A 20,808-nucleotide genomic window follows, 5' to 3' on the forward strand; every position below is an offset into this window, starting at 1 on the left:
TATTGCTTACATGCGGAAGTGAAATTTTTGGATATATTGGATTAAGTATATTTAATTTCAGTGTTTCTTTTTTACTTTTTTAGAGAAAATTTAAAGTTCTATCATGTTTCTATCAGATAAGGCTATTATAGACCCTACACACCCTGGTGACCTACAGCGATGAGCTGTAGCTTGCTGTCACTCTTGACCTTCCGATGAAGTAGGCAGAACAGAATAATTCTTATTGCTCTGTTTGTGTAGGTTTTAAGTCCTGGTGTCACCTCCTCCAGGAAGCCCTCCTTGACTGTCCCAGGCTTATTCAAGTAGCTTGTTTTTTTTTATGATTTCTTCTAGCCTTTGACACTGTCCTTACCTAACTGAGATATCCTCCTCAGTTATACCTTCAATTGATTTGAATAGTTAATAGCATCTACAGTCTCTGAGACCCAGGGCAGCCTGTATCCTATTCTTTTAAGCACTTCCAGTCCCTGGAACAGTGGAAACAGGTTTTCAGCCTGGTAGGCTGCAGTCCATGGGGTGGCTAAGAGTTGGACATGACTGAGCGACTTCCCTTTCGCTTTTCACTTTCATGCATTGGAAAAGGAAATGGCAACCCACTCCAGTGTTCTTGCCTGGAGAGTCCCAGGGACGGGGAAACCTGGTGGGCTGCTGTCTCTGGGGTCGCACAGAGTCGGACTTAGCAGCAGATAGGTGCTGCAGGAGTGAACGAAGAAAGCCGTCTTTAGCAAGTTTCCTCCGGGTTGTCACCGCATGGACATTATTTCATTGTTTCCTTATTTAAGTCACATTCACCTGCTTTTTCATTAGGAATGTTTTTGAAAAAACAGAGGTGGATAGACTGTAACATAGTAATAGCATAAACTTTGCCTTTAATTGCTGGGTTGAAATCTCAGTTACCCCTTACAACTCATTCTGTGTGAATCTTGACTTGCTCATCACAAAAATGGGCATGGACCATTTTGTTTATCCACTTCCTCTGGGATTAGTTTTAGAATTCATCAAGAGAGGACTTCCCTGGTGGTAGAGTAGATAAGAATCCGCCTGCCAGTGCAGGGAATATGGGTCCGATCCCTGGTTTGGGAAGATTCCATGTGCCACAGGGCAACTGAGCTCGAGTGCCACAGTTACAGAGCCCCAGCTTTAGAGCCTCAGAGCCACAACTACTGAGCCCGTGAGCCTAAGTCTGTGTCTGCAACAATAAAAGCCACCGCAAAGAGAAGCCTGAGCACTGCAACTAGAGAGTAGCCCCTGCTCACCGCAACTAGAAAAAGCCCGTGCATAGCAATGAAGACGGAATGTAACCAAAACTTAAATAAATAATTTAAAAAAGAGAGACAGAGAACGTGCCTGCCAGAACATGACCAAGTGCTTCACATAAGTGAGTGTGTTAGCTGTCACCAGGATTGCCCTCCTCCCCTGATCCCCCTGGTCCTTCCCTATCTGTGTGTAGAGTGATGGTTAACCAGGTGCCACTTACTGAGGACCTGAAGCATCCTTCAGTTTCCCACCCAGAGGTATTAAAAACCAGTGCAAGATCCTACATATATTGTTGGCACCACTTCTAACATCCTCTGGGTATTTTCTGTCCCCGCAGTAAATGGCTCTATTGTCTTATACTAATAGGGACACATACGGCTTTAATGAGGAGAAGGAAATGGCAACCCACTCCAGTGTCCTTGCCTGGGAAATCCCATGGACAGAGGAGCCTGGTGGACTGCAGTCCATGGGGTAACAAAGAGTCGGACACGACTGAGCAGCTAAACCACCGCCACCACCACTATGGCTTTAAGGACTTTAACTCAAGTCACTGGAGTCATTGGAGATTAAAAAATAAAGCAATTCTTTGTTGTCCCAGGTAGTTATAGTCATTTAATTTTTAAACAACAACTTTATTGAGAGCTAATTAAATACCATACAATTCACCTATTTAAAGTTTACCATTTAGAAGTTCTTCATACATTAGTACATTCACAGAATTGGGCAACCATCACTGTGATCAATTTAGAACATTTTCATCAGTCCTCCCAAAGAAATCCCATACTCTTTATCTGTCACTCCGCATTTCCCTCTCTCGAACCCCTTGAAACCACTAATCTACTTTCTATGGATTTGCCTATTCTGGATATTTCATGTAAATGGAATCATTCCACATGTGGTCTTTTGTGACTGGCTTCCTTCACTGAGCATCATGTTTTCAGGGTTCATCCCTTTTGTAGCTGGTGTCAGGGTTTCCTCCTCTGTTATTGTTGAATAATCCTCCTCTGTATTGGACATGCTACATTTCATGGGTGTGTAGTGTTGGCTTGTTTCTCCCTTGCTGGTTATCATAAATAATGATGCTATGGACATTTGTATACACATTTCTGGTTGGACCTATGTTTTCATTTTATCTAGGAATGAAGTTTCTGGGTTATATGGTAACTCTTTGCTTAATCTTTTGAGGGGTTACAAGACTATTTTCCACAACGGCAGCTGAGCCATTTTCCATTCCCACCAGTAATGTACAGGGTTTTAATTTCTCCGCTTCTGTGTCAACTATTGTTATTGTCTGTCTTTTTAATTTGAGCCATCCTGGTGGGAGTGAAGTTGTATCTCACTGTGGTTTGGATTTACATTTCCCTGATGTTCAACAGCTGGTTAATCTTTGAATGCATGTTCATATCCGATTTCTCCCACAACTTGGGAAGGATGGTGTTTTTGTCTCTGCACCAATTTCAGAAGTGTGTGTGCGTGTGTGTGCAGGTAACATAGAGTTACGAGGCTCAGGCTTGAGAAGCCCAGACCTGTGACCAAGTCTAAGCTGTACACTGCCGGATATAGTACAGGACACCAAATTAAATTTGAATTTAATATAAACAATGAGTAATTTTTAAGGATAAGTATGTCCCAAACATTGCATGAGACAGACTTACCTAAAAAGTACTCCTTGCTTATCTGAAATTCAAATTTAACTGGGCGGTCTGCATTTTTTTCTAAACTTTTAATCAACTAATCTATGACTGTGCTGGGTCTTCATTACTCTTGGGCTTTTCTCCAGTTGCAGTGAGTAGGGGCTACTCTCTAGTTGCAGTTGAAGGGCTTCTCGTTGCAGTGGCTTCCCTTGTTGCAGAGCACAGGCTCTAGGCGCTCGGGCTTCAGTAGTTGCAGTTCCCGGGCTCTAGAGCACAGGCTTAATCGTTGTGGCGCATGGGGGCTTAGCGGCTCCAAGGCATGTGGGATCTTCCTGTACCAGGGATGGAACCCATGTCTCGTGCATTAGATGGCAGACTCTTTGCCACTGAGCCACCAGGGAAGCCCTGTCCTTCATTTTTATTTGCTAAATCTGGCAACCTTGAATGTTACTGGTGGGTCCTTGGCTGATTGGCTTTGCCTCTCAGAGTTTTCTCATCTGTGGGGTGCAGATGGAGCCTGTTGGAAGGGTTCAAGGTACCTGTCTAGACAGACCTTTGTGTGTAGATGCTGTTGATGTGACTGAAGCTGGGAGCCTCAGACAAGGCTTGGGTGGCATGAGTGTGTGGTGTTGGAACTGATATCCTAGTCCTCTAGAAGGTGTCTCCCAACCTCTGACTGAGTGAGTGTGTGTGTTTTGGCAAGGAGAGGCTGTCTGAGGGATTCACATCTGATGAATGTTAACTCCAGTATAAGGAACACAGGAGGAGGGAAAGATCTAAATAAGTATGTGGAGGAAAGGAAATCAGAGGAGCCTTCCTGGAGGAGGTGGCCTCTGAACTAGATCTTGAAGGATGATGAGCTGGATTTCAAAGTGGGGAGCTAAGGTGTAAAGAACTTTGACAGCCAAAGGGACTCGAGCTACTGTATTTAGAACAGTGGCCACTTGGTGCACATGTCTATTTCCATTCATACTAACTAAAGTGAAATCAAATACTCAGCTCCTCAGTCTTATATAAGCCGCATTTCAAGTGCTTGACAACCACGAATTGGCCGGTGGCTTCCATATGACCAGCACATATGTAGAATATCTCTATTGTTGCAGAAGTACCTTTGGACTTTGTCAGAGTAAGGCAGGGGTCACCAGACTACCACCTCAAGGGAAAACACCAGCCCACAGCCTGCTTTGATAATAAAGGTTTATTGGAACACAGCCATAGCCACTCGTGGTCTCTGGGCTGCTTTTGAGCTGTAACGACAGAGTGGAATAGTCTAAACAGAGACTGACCGCAAAGCAGAATGTATTTACTATCTGAGCCTTTATAGAAAATATTTGCCTACCCTGGTCTATGGGGATGAAAGCACAGAGCCTAGAGGTGACACTGTGATGCGTTTGGGGGACATAAACAACAAGAAAATGGCTGACATTAATTGAGCACCTACTGTGTGCCAGCCACTGCTTGGGTGTCTGCATTATTTCATTCCCTTCTCTTCATAGGTCATGTTATGGGAGGGGGGAGGTTTGGAAGGCCCTCTTGTAATTGGAGAGTTGTGGACAGGCCTGTTTTACATGGTGCCGGGGATGGAGGGGCAGAACCTTGAGAGCTGTGAGAGGGAAAGTGCAGGGTGCTGGGGAGCCATAGAGGGTGTCTGAGCAAGGGAGAGACCAACTGCAGGAGAATAGGTGTTCAGGGTGTTTGTACTGGGGAGATCAGACTCTCTGGGAAGCCCTTGACACACCTGGGTAAAAGGTGATTAGACTGTGGCTGCCTGCCAGGAGGGCGGGTTGGGAAGGAGAGTCAGGAAAATGAGAGAATTGACAAAACACAGCCAGGTCTCCTTGCCTCATTTCTGATGTGGGCACCTTTATCCCCATAAATCCATTTCCTGAAGATGTTTCACATTGACTCACTGGGGATGGCTCCCCTTTCCCCTTCTGCACCTGCTGCATTACTCAACCCCCTGTAATCCCAGTGTCTCCTTTGCATCATATTTGATGTGATGGTTTTAAGGTTTCTAAACAGGTACTGCCAAAGGAATTATTACTCTTCAGGTTTTTTGCCTTTTGAGAGTAATTACTTAGGCATGGACACTTGACAGAGAAAACCACTGATGGGGGCTGGCTATAGAAGTCGTGGGGTTCAGTGCAGAATGAAATCTTGGGACCGCCTCACCCAAAAATGATTAAGGATTTCAAGACGGATGAGAGAACATTAAGCCCAGGGCAAGGCCCTTCTGAGCAGGCGTGGGACCCAGGTCACATGGCCACATGGCTGCCCTGCCACTCATTCGTATAAACCATCCATGGGATGTTTGCTCACTTGTCTTGCTCTCTGCTTGTTTGCACTTCCAGTGTGCCCCGGTATGGATATCCGGAATAATCTCACCCGGCTGCATGAGCTGGCCAACTGCTCAGTCATCGAAGGACATTTGCAGATTCTGTTGATGTTCAAAACGAGACCTGAGGACTTCCGAGACCTCAGTTTCCCCAAACTCATCATGATCACTGATTACTTGCTGCTCTTCCGGGTCTATGGGCTGGAGAGCCTGAAGGACTTGTTCCCCAACCTCACGGTTATCCGAGGCTCACGCCTCTTCTTTAATTATGCGCTGGTCATCTTTGAGATGGTTCACCTGAAGGAGCTTGGCCTCTACAACCTGATGAACATCACCCGGGGGTCTGTCCGCATTGAGAAGAACAATGAACTCTGCTACCTGGCCACCATCGACTGGTCTCGCATCCTGGATTCCGTGGAGGATAATTATATCGTGCTGAACAAAGACGACAATGAGGAGTGTGGGGACATTTGTCCAGGCACCGCCAAGGGCAAGACCAACTGCCCTGCCACTGTCATCAACGGGCAATTTGTGGAGCGGTGCTGGACACACAGCCACTGCCAGAAAGGTATGTCAGAGTTCTCTGGATTCTATACCATTTCTTGTGACTTGATTCATTAAAAAGATGCTGGAAGTGTTCACTAGCTCAGGTGGTGACAAACCTTGTTTTGCAAAGGCTCAGACAATAAATAAACTTTAAACTTTGCAGCCTATACAGTCTCTATTGCAACTACTTAACCCTGCTATTGGACCGAGGAAGCAGCCACCTGGCAACAATGGGCAATACATATACGGGCATGGCTGTGTTTCAATAAAACTTTATTTACAAAACCAAGCGGAGGGCCGGATTTTGCCAACACCTGAGCTAGCTGGTTGAATGTTCCTCTTGTTTGAGAGAGCAGATGAGTATGGATTTTGCTGTCGAAAAAAGGAAATCTATTTCTTGTCTGATTTAAGATTGCTCATGGTAGGCATTTGGAAAAAGGAACGTGTAAAGGATAAAAACAAAGCGGCCATCCTTATTCCACGATTACTGGGGGTATTTCCCGCTAGTGGCTCTGTTGTGTCTGGATTTACTTAACTTTTCCTGTCATTGGGTATTTAAATTATTTCTAGTTTTCACAAAGAGGGTTGAACATTTTGGTATGGAAGCTTTATTGAGCATTTTTTTTGTTTTCCCCTTCAGATTTTGGTTTTCCAGAAGTTAAATTTCTGGGTCAAAGTTTCTTGATATTGATTGCCAAATAGCTTTCCGGAAATGTTGTACCAACGGGCACTCCTCCTAGCACTGGCTGAGAGGGAACACCTTGGCTAGCTTGGAGTGTTGTTTGAAAAATCTTTCATAATTTACTGGAGGGAGGAGCTGGTGTGTTGTCATTGTTTCTATTTGCATTTCTTTGATTGCTATCAGGGTTGAACCTTTTAAAACATGTTTATTTATCATTTAGGTTTTTTCTTCCTGTTCATATCCTTTGTCCATTTATCTTTCAGTGCCTTAGTGGTTTTTGAAATATTAATCTGCGTGTGGTTTTCATAGCAAAGACTGTTAACTTTTTGCCAATTACATTTTCAGATGTTTTTGTTCCGTGATGAAAATACTCTGGTTGTCCGTTGCCAGAGAAGCTTAAAATGTTTATGGAGTTCAGACCTGAATTTTTGCATGCATCTCATATTATTTTATGCTTAGAAAGTCCCTTTCTATCCATAAAATGAAAGTTTTTTTTCCTCCAAGTTTTCTATCTTAACTTTAATTATTATCATTAAAAAAATTTCAAGGGTATCCATTTTCCCCCAAATAATTAGGTGAGGGCTCAAGGCCATTTATTGCAGAAATTTACCCCTTCATCATTGATTTGGGGGTCTCTTTCTGAGTTTCTATAAATATGTCTGCCTTTCCACGTGCTGAAGTTATTACCGTTCTAATCCATGTAGTTTTATAATGTTTTGATATCCAAGAAGGCTAGTTCCCAACACAAACTTGTTAGTTGTTTATTGTTTTATTGACTCTTTCACATGCTGTGAAATTCCCTGGGAAGAATTAGCAAATATGAGATGGAGACAGAGAAAGTGAGTGGGTGGCTTAACGATTGTATCACAAAAGATAAGGGAAGGGAAAAAAGAGGGTTTTCTCATCTGAGCCCAAAGCTATGGAGAAGCCACACAGCTATGGAGAAGTCAGTCCTGAGTAGAATCCATAGACTCAGCAGGGAGGGCTCCTTCAAGTTCCAGGAAGGAATCATCATGCATGGAGATGTTGAATGGGAGAAAACAGGAGGTGAGAGAGCGGATACCTCTTTTTTGAGAGTTTGGCCAGTGAGGGGAGGGAGAATCTGGTGGTTTGTGGATGGACAAGGGAACAATGGTTGTTATGTTGTGGAAGAATCTTGAGAACGTCGGTAGGTCAGGGACACAGAGAAGCCAAGCTATGATCAAGAAGAAAGATCAAAACTGGGGCAAAGTCTTGGCAAAAGTAGAGGACCACCCATGGGTTTGGAATTTCATAGAACGGGGAGATTTCTGAGGTGGCGAGATTTCTGAGGTGGCGGTGGGGGTGAATAATCTGGGTGGGAGTGAATATGCTGATGAATTCGGAGGTAAGGGGGTTACCTTCTTTGATGGTGAGGGGAGGAGAGGCTGTGTAGGCCCTACCATGTTACAAGGACACACAGCTGCAATGGGAATCCTGTTATCCTTATTTTAGAGACCAGAGAGGTTTTTAACCTGCCTAAGGCCACACAGCTAATAAAAGATGGCTGGAGTTTGCACCACATCTGAGATACAAAAATAGCATCTCTGTGTGTGTTTTGGGGGGGCAGGGGTGCCTGCTCTGTTTAGAGGTGGGGAGCTTACTAGTAGCTGGGGCATTGGGAGAAAACAGTGAACACTTCTATCCCAATGCTCCGTTCTCCAAAATCAGTTTCTTATTTTTGCTCCATACTCACACGTCTTGAGATATAATTTAAGACATTCCTCTGTGGATTTATTTCTGTACCTATTTTAGTCAAAATATCCAGGATGGTATTATCTGCAAAAATGTCCGTGATGTTTTGAGTAGGTTTTGTTTTTAATCTTGTGCTTTGGAGAACAAGGCTTGTTTTCCTACACTGGGGGTTTCATCACCAGAGAAGGCGTGGCTTTGCATATAAGGTTGCAGCTGAGAAGTTGAGACCTGTGCCAGATACTGGTTCCTGGCATATAGAATCAGTGTTTGCTCCTGGTTCATAATCCTGTGGTGGGGCCCTCTGTTAGTCACTAAGTTGTGTCTGACTCTTTGCAGCCTCATGGGCTGCAGTATGCCACCCTTCCCTGTCCTCCACTATCTCCCAGAGTTTGCTCAAATCCAGTCAGTGATGCCATCCAGCCGTCTCATCCTCTGTCACCCCTTTCTCTTGCCCTCAATCTTTCCCAGCATCAGGGTCTTTTCCAATGAGTTGGCTCTTCACATAAGGTAGCCAAAGTATTGGAGCTTCAGCTTCAGCGTCAGTACTTCCAATGAATATTCAGGGTTGATTTCCATGAGGATTGACTGGTTTGTTCTCCTTGCAGTCCAAGGAACTCTGAAGAGTCTTCTCCAGCACCACAGTCTGAAAGCATCAGTTCTTTTGGCGCCAGGACATTGTCCTCTCCTGGTCACAGATGATAAGAAATGATTGTTTATTTGAAGCTACACTCTTGTCTATCCAGTACAACTCAGCTCTGGCTTTTTGCCCCTTCAATTTCTTTGATTGTGGTAAAATATATATAACATAACGTTTACCATCTTAACTGTTTAAAATGCACAGCTCAGTGACACTAAGTACAGTCAATTGTTGTGCAACCATCCCTACCATCCATCTCCAGAACTTTTGCATCTTGCCAAACTGGAACTCTGTCCTCATTAAACACTCACTCCCCCTCCCCTCCCCCAGCGCCCTGCCCCTACCATCTACTCTCTGTCTCTGTGGATTTGACTTCTCTAGGGATCTCATATAAGTGGAATCATACAGTATTTGTCTCTTTTTTCACTTTTATTTTTATGTCTGGCTTACTTCATTGAATATAATGTTCTTGAGATCATCCATGTTGTAGCAGGTGTCAGAATTTCCTTATTTTTTAGGGCTGAATAATATGCCATTGTATGAATGGACCACATTTTGTTTATCCATTCATCAATGGACATTTGGGTCATTTCCTCCTTTTGGCTATTGTGAACAATGCTGCTATGAACATGGGCATACTTCTCTGGCTTTTAAAATGCTTATGTTACTTAGTTGCTGTGGCTTTAGAAGGCTTACCCAACACTGTGTGGGATTTTCCAAGGTAAAACAGACTGACATGAATCTGTAGAAGATACTCCTCCCACCCTGTCTTAGGCAACAGATACAAACCTGTGAAAAGTACCATCAAGTCCTCAATTTCCCTGGAGTCCTCTCCAGCACCTCGTTGAGCCTCTTTCTAGCATGATTGCCAGGTTCTGGAAATCTCCAAGATCTGTCAGCAGACCAGAAATCTAGAGAAAAGGACAGATTGCATCCTTTTCAGAGAGTCCTCCATAAAGATCATTACTCCAGATCAGATGTGTAATTCAAAAACAAAGAGTTTAAGGTTTAGTTTTCTACTAAGGATCTGGAGTGTAGATATCTATGTTGCAATAATGACCCACCCATGTGCATGGACAATCAATTAAGCAGAGTGAATCATTATTTGTTCTTCTTTTTAACATTAATTCACACCCATAATTATTAGAAAACAGGATATGAAGAGTGTTAGGATAATTGCATCTGTGAAAGCTAGAAAGAACCAGAAACTTTCAGGGATAGGAAAAGAATATACTTTTGGATAGCAAATTAACCTATCTCAAGACATAAAGAGGGGGGAATTTTTTGATGGAGTTTTGAAATATCATAGGTACCACACTGATAAAAAGAAAATCCCTGGAAAATCAGATTTGCAATTTATGAAGAATGGATAGCTAATTTCATAATGATTTTATGTATATATTCAAGTAGAACTAGAAAAAACCCAAGAATTTGTAAAATACATTTTTAACTCAAAAGACAGACCAGACCAGACAGACAGACCACTGGGATGGAGGTGTTGGGTTGTCCTCTGGACCCAGTTTAAACATTCTCTACAATGGCCCCTTTTCTACCTGGTCCCCAAACAATGATTTGGGCAAAGAGAGAAAAGAAGGTTCTCAATGGTTAAAGTAAATTAAAAGGATAATCACTCTGGCGTGTGTCTTGAGCTGCTTCCTCTCCATCACTCTGTCTACATATTTGGGGTGGAGATGCAAACGGAGGTCAAATACAAGGAACTCTGAATGAGCAGAGTGGATAGGGGTCTATGTAAGCTGGGTCACAAGCTGTGTTTATTGAGAACCTACTGTGTGCCAGGTCATGTGGTCCTTGGGGACACAGAAGTGACCAGCTCCTGTCTCCTTAGAGAGGCTCTTCTGGTAGCAAATGCAGACATTGAACATGTGACTGAATGCACTTGTGGGATGAGTGGCAAGAGGGAGGGTCTGTGGGTGAAAGCATGGGGTGAAGCTCTAGTCTTCCAGGTCAGAAAATCGCTCCCTGCCCCAGACATGGATGGGTCATTAAGACCCCGAAAGTCAGACTTCCCTGGTTATCTAGTGGTGAAGAATCTGCCTGCCAATGCAGGAGACCACGGGTTCGATTCCTGGTCCGGGAAGATCCCACCTGGCGAGGAGCAACTAAGCCTGTGCACTGCGACGACTGAGTCCTTGCTCTAGAGCCTGTGCTCTGCAACAAAAGAAGCCGCTGCAGCGAGAAGCCCGTGAGGCACAGCTAGAGAATAACCCCCGCCCACCGCAACTAGAGAAAGCCTGGACATGCGATGAAGACCCAGTGCAGCCAAAAATAAATAAATAAATAAAATTATTTTTAAAAAGGAAATGGTTACCACCTAGAAGATGAATAAAAAGGGTTTTAAAAAAAAGACCTCAAAGATTGGCTGTGCTGGACCCATTTGCAAACAGTTACAGAAATTGTTCAGAGTCCTGTCCTGCTGTTCACGGTACATAAGCTGGACTAAACCTGTGCTTCCCCATCTGAAGAGTTTGAATAATTGTGGCACCTGCTTGTCAGGGTTGCAGTTTGGGGGGTTAAATGAAATGATACCTAGGGGTACACTTATCCCAGCACCTGGCATTTGGTGAATATTCTGGAAGCTTCTCCTAGATGCCATGAGTTCACCAGCCTCTCTGGGCAGACCAGCCCCTGAGTGAGTGTCTGCCAAAGATTGGCTCCATTTCTGATTTTGGTCTTGAGGCAGACAGATGAAAACCCACCATGAGAACTGGGTGCTTGGACCTATAGCCCCAGAGGGAAAATACCTTTCTTTACTTGGTGCCTCAGCTTTGGGCTTTTGGAGACTAGACACCACAGGACTTGCTTGACCAGCTGCTCTAGCCAAACCCACTGGTATTTCTTTTTCCCCTGGGAGGCCACACCAGCTACTTGCTGCCAGTCAGAGGAGAGGATGAGTCTGGGGCATGCCGGGTACCAGGAAACTGGCTGGCAACACAGAGACATCGGTAAGAAAGCAGGAAGGAGCAGGAGGCAGAGGGAGGTGAGTCTCTCCGAGTTTGCATTTCCATCTGTGTTTCAGAGGGCTTCCCAGGTGGCGCTAGTGGTAAAGAACCCACGTGCTGATGCAGGAGATGCAAGAGATGCAGGTTCCATCCCTGGGTTGGGAAGATCCCTTGGAGGAGGGCGTGGCAACCCACTCCAGTATTCCTGCCTGGAGAATCCCATGGACAGAGGAGCCTGGCGGGCTACAGTCCATGGGGTCGCACAGAGTCGTACGCTACTGATGTGACATAGTATGCATGCTGTGTTTCAGATTCTCTGAAGGTTAAGGTGCTCTGTTGATATTAAACACTACATTTTTAAATGCACACACAGTCACTCTTGAAGGGTTTGCTTTGAGGCAGAGGTCTGAACTTCAGGTTGAAACTTTTCCCCCACTTTTTCCGTTTTCAAACTTTGCCTCTACTATTATAATAATCAGAGGTTTCTTAGTGAATTATTTTGTGCCAGATACTAAGTTGCTTTGCTTATGATACAGCAGCAAGCTCTTCCAACGATTTCTCCTTACAGATGAGGTCCTGGGAGCCCCAGGAGGTAAAACTACTTGTCCAGGGTCACATCACTCATAAGTAGTAGAGATGGGCTTTGATCCCCAAAGCCAGGTATTCTGGCTCCGAATCTGAGCTTCTAACCACTGGGCTTCTCTGTGCTCATTGTGGAAAGTTGGGGGAACTGCAGAGAACAAAGAAATCTGGGGTGGGAGACGCCCTAGAATTGGCCCTGCCAACATTCTGGCTGCCTTTTCCTATTGCCCTTCCCATCTCATCTCATCGTCTTAATTTTTTCAAATTAATTTTTAATGGAGCATAGTCGATTCACAATGTTGTATTGGTTTCTGCTGTATAACAGAGTGCATCAGTTACACATATATTCATTCTTTTGTAGGTTCTAGTCCCCTTTAGGTCATTACAGAGTATTGATTAGAATTCCTTGTGCTATACAATAGATTCTTTTTAGTTATCTATTTTTTATATAATAATGTGTACATGTTAATCCCAGTCTCCCAATTTATCCCTCTCTTGCTTTCCCCTTTGGTAATCATCAGTTTGTTTTCTCTATCCGTGACTCTTTCTGTTTTGTAAATAGATTCATTTGTACCATTTTTTTAGATGTTACATATAAGCAATATCATATAGTATTTGTCTGACATTTCACTCAGTATGATAATCTCTAGGTCCATCCATGTTGCTGTAAATGGTATTATTACATTCTTTTTTATGGCTGAGTAATATTCCATTGTAGATAAGTTACCACATTATCCATTTCTTGTTGATTAACATGTAGATTGCTTCCATGTCTTGGCTATTGTAAGCAGTGCTGCTATAAACATTTGCGGACATGTATCTTTTCGATTTATGATTTTCTCTGAGTATATGCCCAGGAGTGGAATTCCTAGATCATATGGTAGCTCTATTTTTAGTATTTAAAGAAATCTTCATACTATTCTCCGTTGTGTGGGCTCATGCTCAGTTGCTTTAGTCATGTCTGACTCTTTGTGACCCTATGAACTGTAGCATGCCAGGCTCCTCTGTCTATGGCATTCTCCAAGCAAGAATACTGGAATGGGAAGCTATACCCTTCTCCAGGGGATCTTCCTGACACAGGGATTGAATCCGGGTCTCTAGCATTGCAGATTCTTTACCATCTGAGCCACACAGGGACTGTAGTGGCTGCCAGTTGACATTCCCACCAACAGTATAGGAAGGTTCCCTTTCCTCCATGCCCTCCTTGGCATTAATTGGTTTATAGAGTTTTTGATGATGGCCATTCTGACTGATGTGAGGTAGTACCTCATTGTAGTTTTGATTTGCATTTTGAGGATCTTTTCACGTGCCTCCTGGCCATTTGTATGTCTCTTTTCATCCCATCTTCAGTTAGCTGTCTCCTGCATCAGACTGAGTTCTCCTGAATACAAGGACCATGGCATTTATATTTGTGTCCTCAGGACCAGTCATGTAGATAAACAATGACATCTTTGACCATTTATTACTAGCTAATGCTTATTGAGCATTTACAATGCACTAAGCTCTGTGCTAAGAATGTGACAAGCTCTGACTCATGGAATCCTTATGGTAGCCTATGAGAAGATGTTATTCCCATTTTGCAGAAAGGGACATTCAAGCTTGGATAGTAATTAAGAAACTTATTCTAGGAGACTTTGTTGGGAAATGGTTTGATCTCAGACTGGTATAAAACCATTGACTAGTCAGCAAACTACAACCCATGAGCCAAATTCAGTTCTCCAGCATTTTTGTGTGGCCCATGAGCTAAGAATGTTTTTTTTCTACTTTAAAAAGATTGAGGGTACAGACATAGAAAACAGACTTGTGGTTGCCAAGGCCGGGTGAGGGAGTGATCGATTGGGAGTTCGGGATTAGCAGATGCAAACTCATAAACAGGATGGATAAACAACAGGGTCCTATTGCACAGCACAGGGAACCATATTCAATATCCTGTGATAAACCAGAAAGGAAAAGAATATAAAAAAGAATGTATATGTAAACAGGTTGCTGTACAGCAGAAAGTAACACAGCATTGTAAATCAACTATACTTCAATAAAATAAATTTTAAAAATACAGAGATTGAGGGGAAAATCTAAAGAGTAGTATTTTGTGAGAGGTGAAAGTTATCTGCAATTAACATTTCAGTGTCCCTAAATCAAGTTTCATTGGAATACAGTCATGCTTGGTCATTTATTCATTTATGTCTTGCCTGTGGCTGCTGTATGGACCAAAATTGTATGGCTCTTTAAAGAAAAAAAAAAGTAACATCATCTGTTCTTGGCTGTGCCCCTTATAAAAATGAGGAGGACCTTTCCAGATAGATGCTTGTTTTCAGTGGAAGTTGGGACATCTTAGCATTAGGCCAAAGCAGTCCCTCTGTTCCTTGCTGGCACTGACATGAGAGGGCTGGAAAGAATGGAATATCATCCTTGCCCCTCAGGAGCTCTCAATGTGGCTGGGGAGTTAAAAGCCAGGAGCCAATTAACCATTCAAGGTAGGCCAGTAAGCAGGAGATGTCACAAGGCAAGAGAGACTCCCCCCTTCCCCCACTAAGTGAGTCATCAGACCAGTGATTCTAGACATGTTTGGTGCTGGGGCACCTGAAATCGTGATGTTCTCTAGATAACACTTCAGAATGTTGATAAATTAAATTCCTTTGTGGTTATGCCATTGCAGTCCATGCAGAAAACAGAAAAGTCTAATATGTACAGGATCTTGATAATAATAATTAGAAAAAAGGCAACAGATCATGTAGTACAGAGGCCCATTGGAGTGTTTCATTTGTATTTATTCTTTTTTGTTTTAAAATCTAGGAGAGAATTAAAAGCACTATACTGAAAAAGTTTTGTGGTCTTCGTAATTTCTTTATCACTGAGATAATCAGAATTTTTTAAGTAAACTCTTAATTTTGGAAATGATTGGGTTTTTGTATAACAGGGGAGAACAAGCGTCCTAGGGAATATGGACTTCCTTGGTGATCCAGTGGTTAAGAATCCACCTGCCAATGCAGGGGACATGGGTTTGATTCCTGGTCCAGGAAGATTCCATGTGCAGCTAAGCCCAAATGCCACAACTACGAAAGCCCCCATACCCTAGAGGCCACGCTCTGCAACAAGAAAAGCCATTTCAGTGAGAGATCTGTGCACCGCAATGAAGAGTAGCCCCCACTCACCACAACTAGAGAAAGCCCATGTGCAGCAACAAAGACCCAGTGAAGCCAAAGATAAAATGCATAAGTAAATAACATTGCATATATATATATATATAAAGAGTTCTAGAGAGTTTGTTTTTGAGCCTCCCCTTCCTTCCCTAGTATTGATGATGACTTGCCATGGCATCCATGGAAGGAGAGAGATTATCCCAGGTTGGAGTGGTTGAAAAGGTGTAATTTGGTTTGTGTGGCAAATGATGCTTGGAGGGTAAGAGGGAAGGGTGTTTCAGATGGATGGAAAGGCAATGACAAAAGCACAGAGGTCTTCAGGGCGAGGGTAAGGAGGCTGCTTATACTGTGAAGAGAGACTTGTGCAATCGTGTGCTCTGAGTGCTAGAAGTTTTCCTGCAGGTATGGTGGAGAGATCACAGAGGTTACACTTGGGGCTACAATCAGGATGGGTTGTTTTTCACTGATATTGAGTAGACAGCTGTGCTGAGCTAGGCTTGCTGCTGGGACCCCACAGTCCTTGCTGAGTCTGGGAGAAAGTCAAAGAAATAACAATAAGGAGATAAGATAAGTAGGCAGAAAGTGTTTCTGTAGGCTTGAAGCCCTGAAGAAAGGTCAACCAGTTGACCGCATAGTCACCTGGCATCTTGGGGACAGTACAGTCTGAAAACTTATTAATGAAGATATAGGCCTACAGTTCTCACAAGTTCTTGCCTTCCTGGAGCGAGGCTTAGGGGTACTCATTCAACTATCTTTTCTCTTAGAGAAATAAATTGATCCAGTCCTTTAGAAAAAGGTAGGGTAGAGTTAAATACATAATTATGGAAAGGTGGCTGACTGTCTGGTAACATGGTAACTGGTCTGACGAGTTTTTCTTTTTCTCCCACCTCCTTGATGAAATTTGTTGACCAGTTATTTCCCATCCTGTCCCCATACCTGTTTTCAGAATTAAAATCTCTTCTTTGTAGCTGAACACCTGAAATGCCCCACGGCTGTCCTGGGGACCTCAGCTCTGGTCAGGCTGGGAGCCCAGGTACTCCCTGTGGTCAGTACTTCTCTCTCTACACACCTGTGCCTCATAGAATGTTCCCTTTCCTGGTAAAAAAGAACTGATGTGGGTGGTGGGGTTTCAAAATTGTGTCCTTTATCTCCTCTTCCTTCTTCCTCTCTCTCCTCTGCCTCTCCTCCCCATTCTCCCCCTCAACCTCAGCTCTCCCGTCTCTTCATCTACCCCCAACCCAGTCCCCCACCTCCCCTTCTCCCTCTTCCTCTCTTTGTCTTGGGCTTAGAGTCTTTGCTTGGAGTAGGAAATGGTAACCCACTCCAGTATTCTTGCCTGGAAAATCCCATGGATAGAGGAGTCTGGCAGGCTACAGTCCACAGGGTCACCAAGGGTTGGACACGACTGAGGGACTGAGCATAGAGTCTTTTGCTAGCTCAAACTAAATGCCTGCCCACACTAGAGATCAAAGTCAAGAGTAGGAAACAAATGGGGCTTCCCAGCTGCCTCAGTGGTAAAGAATCTGCCTACCAATGTAGGAGGAGATTCGATGCAGGTTCGATCCCTGGGCCAGGAAGATCCCTTGGAGAAGGAAAGGGCAACCCACTCCAGTGTTCTTGCCTGGGAAATCTCATGGACAGAGGAGCCTGGCATGATGCAGTTCATGGGGCCGCAAAGAGTCAGATACAACTCAGCGACAAACAACAGCAAGGAAACAAATACAAAAACACTCGCTTTCCTTGGGCTCCTGTTGTCCATCATGGGTGGGACCATATGAGTAGCAGTAGCTTGGGCTACTTTCCTTGGATTCCAGGTTTGGGAAATGGACTGAGATCTCCCAGCCCAAACTCAAGCCACAGGGCATAGAAGCACAGGGTAAAGTGTGTTCATCAACTGGGCACTGTGGGGCACCTGGTAGATAAAGCCCATCTTTGTTAAATGCCTGGAAGGTTTGGGGTAGAGGATCATTTGGCCTTTTTATTATAGAAGTTTTTTTGAAATGTATTTATTTATTTATTTGGCTGTGCTGGGTCTTGGTTGCAGCATTCGGGATCTTCTGTTTTGATTGTGGCATGTGCAATATTTAGTGGCAGCATGTGAGATCTTTCAGTTGTGGTCTGCAGGTGGCTCAGTGGTAAAGAATCCTTTTGCCAATGCAAGAGACTCAAGAGACGTAGGTTTGATTCCTGAGTTGGGAAGATCCCCTGGAGCAGGAAATGGCAACTTGTTCCAGTATTCTTGCCTGGAAAATCCCATGGACAGAGGAGCTTGGTGGGCTACAGTCCATGGGGTCTCAAAGAGTCAGACATGACTGAGTGACAGAGCATGCACACAAGCAACCTTACATCCCCCCAACTCTGGCTGAGCAATAGTACTTTGCCAGCAACCTTGCCTCTGGAGGTCCTTCCATGGTCCCCACTCTAGACACAGTCCCCCTTCTCCCTCCAGCCCCCAAATGGTCACTGTCCTGTCTTTTCTACTAGTTACTTCTTTCTGTTTGATCACTTGAATGTGAATCTATAGACAATATAGTTTAGTCTCAACCATTAAAAAAAAAATGGATCTGTCTCTTTGGGTCTATAGCAGTGATTCTCAACTGTGGGTGATTTTGACCTCTAGAGGACATTCTTCAATGTCTAGAGACATTTTTGGGTGTTGCAGATTGTAGGGGGTGATACTACTGACATCGAGCAGGTGGAGGTCATGGATGCCATTCAATACCCTACAATGCAGTTATTATTGTTTGGTTGCTCAGTCATGTCTGACTCTGTGAGACCCCATGGACTGCAGTATGCCAGGCTTTTCCATCCTTCACTGTCTTCTGGAATTTGCTCAAACTCATGTCCATTGAGTCAGTGATGCTATCTAACTATCCCATACTCTGCCACCCTCTTCTTGACTGAACTCCATCTCCAGACCCCTCCCCTGTCTGGAGGCTAGGCTGAAAATCCCACCCCTCTAATTATGCACTTGGTCTTCCAGTGACCAGCCCCATCTTGAATTGTCTTTGTTGTTGTTGTTCGGTTGCTAAGTTATGTCTGACTCTTTGCAACCCCACGGACTGAAGCATGCAAGGCTTGTCCTTTGGTATCTCCTGGAGTTTGCTCAAACCCATGTCCATTGAGTCAGTAATGCCATCTAAACATCTCATCCTTTGCTGCCCTCTTCTCCTCCTGCTCTCAATCTTTTTCAGCAACAGGATCTTTTCCACTGAGTCGGTTCTTTGCATCAGGTGGCCAAAGGATTGGAGCTTCAGCTTCAGCAGCAGTCCTTCAAGTGAACATTCAGGGTTGATTTCCTTTAGGATTGACTGATTTGATCTCCTTGCAGTCCAAGGGACTCTCAAGAGTCTTTAGCACCACAATTTGAAAGCATCAATTCTTCAGCACTCAGCCTTCTTTATGTTCCAACTCTCACATCCATGCATGACTCCTGGAAAAACCATAGCTCTGACTACACAGACCTTTGTCAGCAAAGTGAGGTCTCTGCTTTTTAATATGCTGTCTAGGATTGTCATAGTTTTTCTTCCAAGGAGCAAGGGTCTTTTAATTTCATAGCTGCAGTCACCATCTGCAGTGATTGCCACCCTACAATGCAGACAGAGCCCTTACCTCCTAGAATGATCTGGCGTGTAAAAATCCTCATCTGTAGCATTCGCCTCCATCCCTTTCTTTTTCTTCCACTCTCCCTGTTGGAGAACTGGGCTGCTCCACCTGGGGGCATGTCCCCCCATCTGAGTGTTGCTGACTGCTCTCTCATGGCACAGTTCAGCTTGGCTTTCCGTCCTCTGGACCCAGAGGGTCAGACTCAGATTCTAGTCCCTCAGTGGACTTTATTTAACATCTGCCCCACTCCCCAGCTCCACCCTAGGACTATTTGCAACGGACCGTTTTGAGAGGCAATCATTCTGGCCGCTCCTCCTCTGGAGCACGGATATGGGTGGTGGTGGGCTCTTTGAGAATTATTTTTTTTCTTTTTCAAAAACCTAAAAATTTTGTTATGCAGTCAAAGAGTACTCAGTGGCCTCCCATTTTTAGTTTATGATAAACAAGGCACAGGCTGAACTTTGTAACAAAACTCTATGTTCTTTAACCAAGGCAAGTTTTGCTAAGAAAATTATTTTTATAAGCGAGGGAGGTATGAAGGTTATTTGCAAAGGAATTTTACAAGGGCAAGAGAAAAAGAAAGCAAGAAGTTGATCTTAGGATTTGTGGTTGTACAGAAGACAACTTAGTCAGAAGACCTTGAGACACGTGTCAGAAGTAAAACAGTAGATGAATCCAAGAAAGGAAAGATGTCCCATGTGGGGAAAAGTTTGATGAAGAAAAAGTTGGAGAATTGTCTTAAAGAGGCCCATGTGGTTCAGATGAGGGCATAATACTTCACAGATTTTCACAGTTTTGAAAGGATGTCTTTGAGACCCACAAGCTTCGTGCACTGCCTGACTTTATTTGAGGAGTCTTGGCCATTAGGAGTGTAATATTTATTGGGGATTGCAGATAACAGCAATGGGCATTTGGTAGGATGAAAAATAGGACTGATGGGATAGAAAGTGAAGGACACCTTGGCATATTGACCCTGAGATCTTGGGAGGAGGGATGAAGGAAGCTAACATAGACCCAGGGCATAAGAGTTAAAAATTCAGAATAAAAGAAGTCAGAAGATGACATTGATTCTTTTCCCCACTTGATGTAGAGTGCAGCTATTGCCTACACAGAGGTTTTTTTTTCCCCTCTAAGTTTTCCCCAACTCTGAAAGCTCTAGAAAGGGATCTAGCCAATAGGAGTGGACAATGGGAATCCATTGTTCAGAATCTGTTCTTGCTAGCTGAATAAGCATAGCATGGCATCAGTTTATAAACACATAGGGTACTGGGTTCCTGGAAAAAGAGAACCAAGGGTGGCTTACTGGACATAAGAGAACCTATTTTTGCCTAACCCATTTTGTGATCTAAGCCTGGCTGCAATGCTTGCCCTTGAATCAGATCAGATCAGTTGCTCAGTCGTGTCCGACTCTTTGCGACCCCATGAATCACAGCACGCCAGGCCTCCCTGTCCATCACCAACTCCCGGAGTTCACCGAGACTCATGTCCATCGAGTCAGTGATGCCGTCCAGCCATCTCATCCTCTGTCGTCCCCTTCTCCTCCTGTCCCCAATCCCTCCCAGCATCAGAGTCTTCTCCAATGAGTCAACTCTTCGCATGAGGTGGCCAAAGTACTGGAGTTTCAGCTTTAGCATCATTCCTTCCAAAGAAATCCCAGGGCTGATCTCCTTCAGAATGGACTGGTTGGATCTCCTTGCAGTCCAAGGGACTCTCAGG

General features: G+C 44.0%; 1 protein-coding gene across 2 annotated transcripts in view; it reads left to right on the top strand.

Annotated features, from left to right (window-relative positions):
- The window catches only part of INSR (insulin receptor), a 146,565-nt gene that overhangs the window by 13,807 nt on the left and 111,950 nt on the right, over positions 1-20,808 (top strand). For both annotated transcript variants that reach the window (XM_010828303.1, XM_010828304.1), the window contains exon 2: positions 5,243-5,794. In XM_010828303.1, the coding sequence (XP_010826605.1) occupies positions 5,243-5,794 (552 nt within the window). The remainder of the gene's footprint in view (positions 1-5,242; positions 5,795-20,808) is intronic.

The sequence above is a fragment of the Bison bison genome, unplaced genomic scaffold, assembly GCF_000754665.1.
Source record: "Bison bison bison isolate TAMUID 2011002044 unplaced genomic scaffold, Bison_UMD1.0 scf7180017864492, whole genome shotgun sequence".
Taxonomy (NCBI): domain Eukaryota; kingdom Metazoa; phylum Chordata; class Mammalia; order Artiodactyla; family Bovidae; genus Bison; species Bison bison.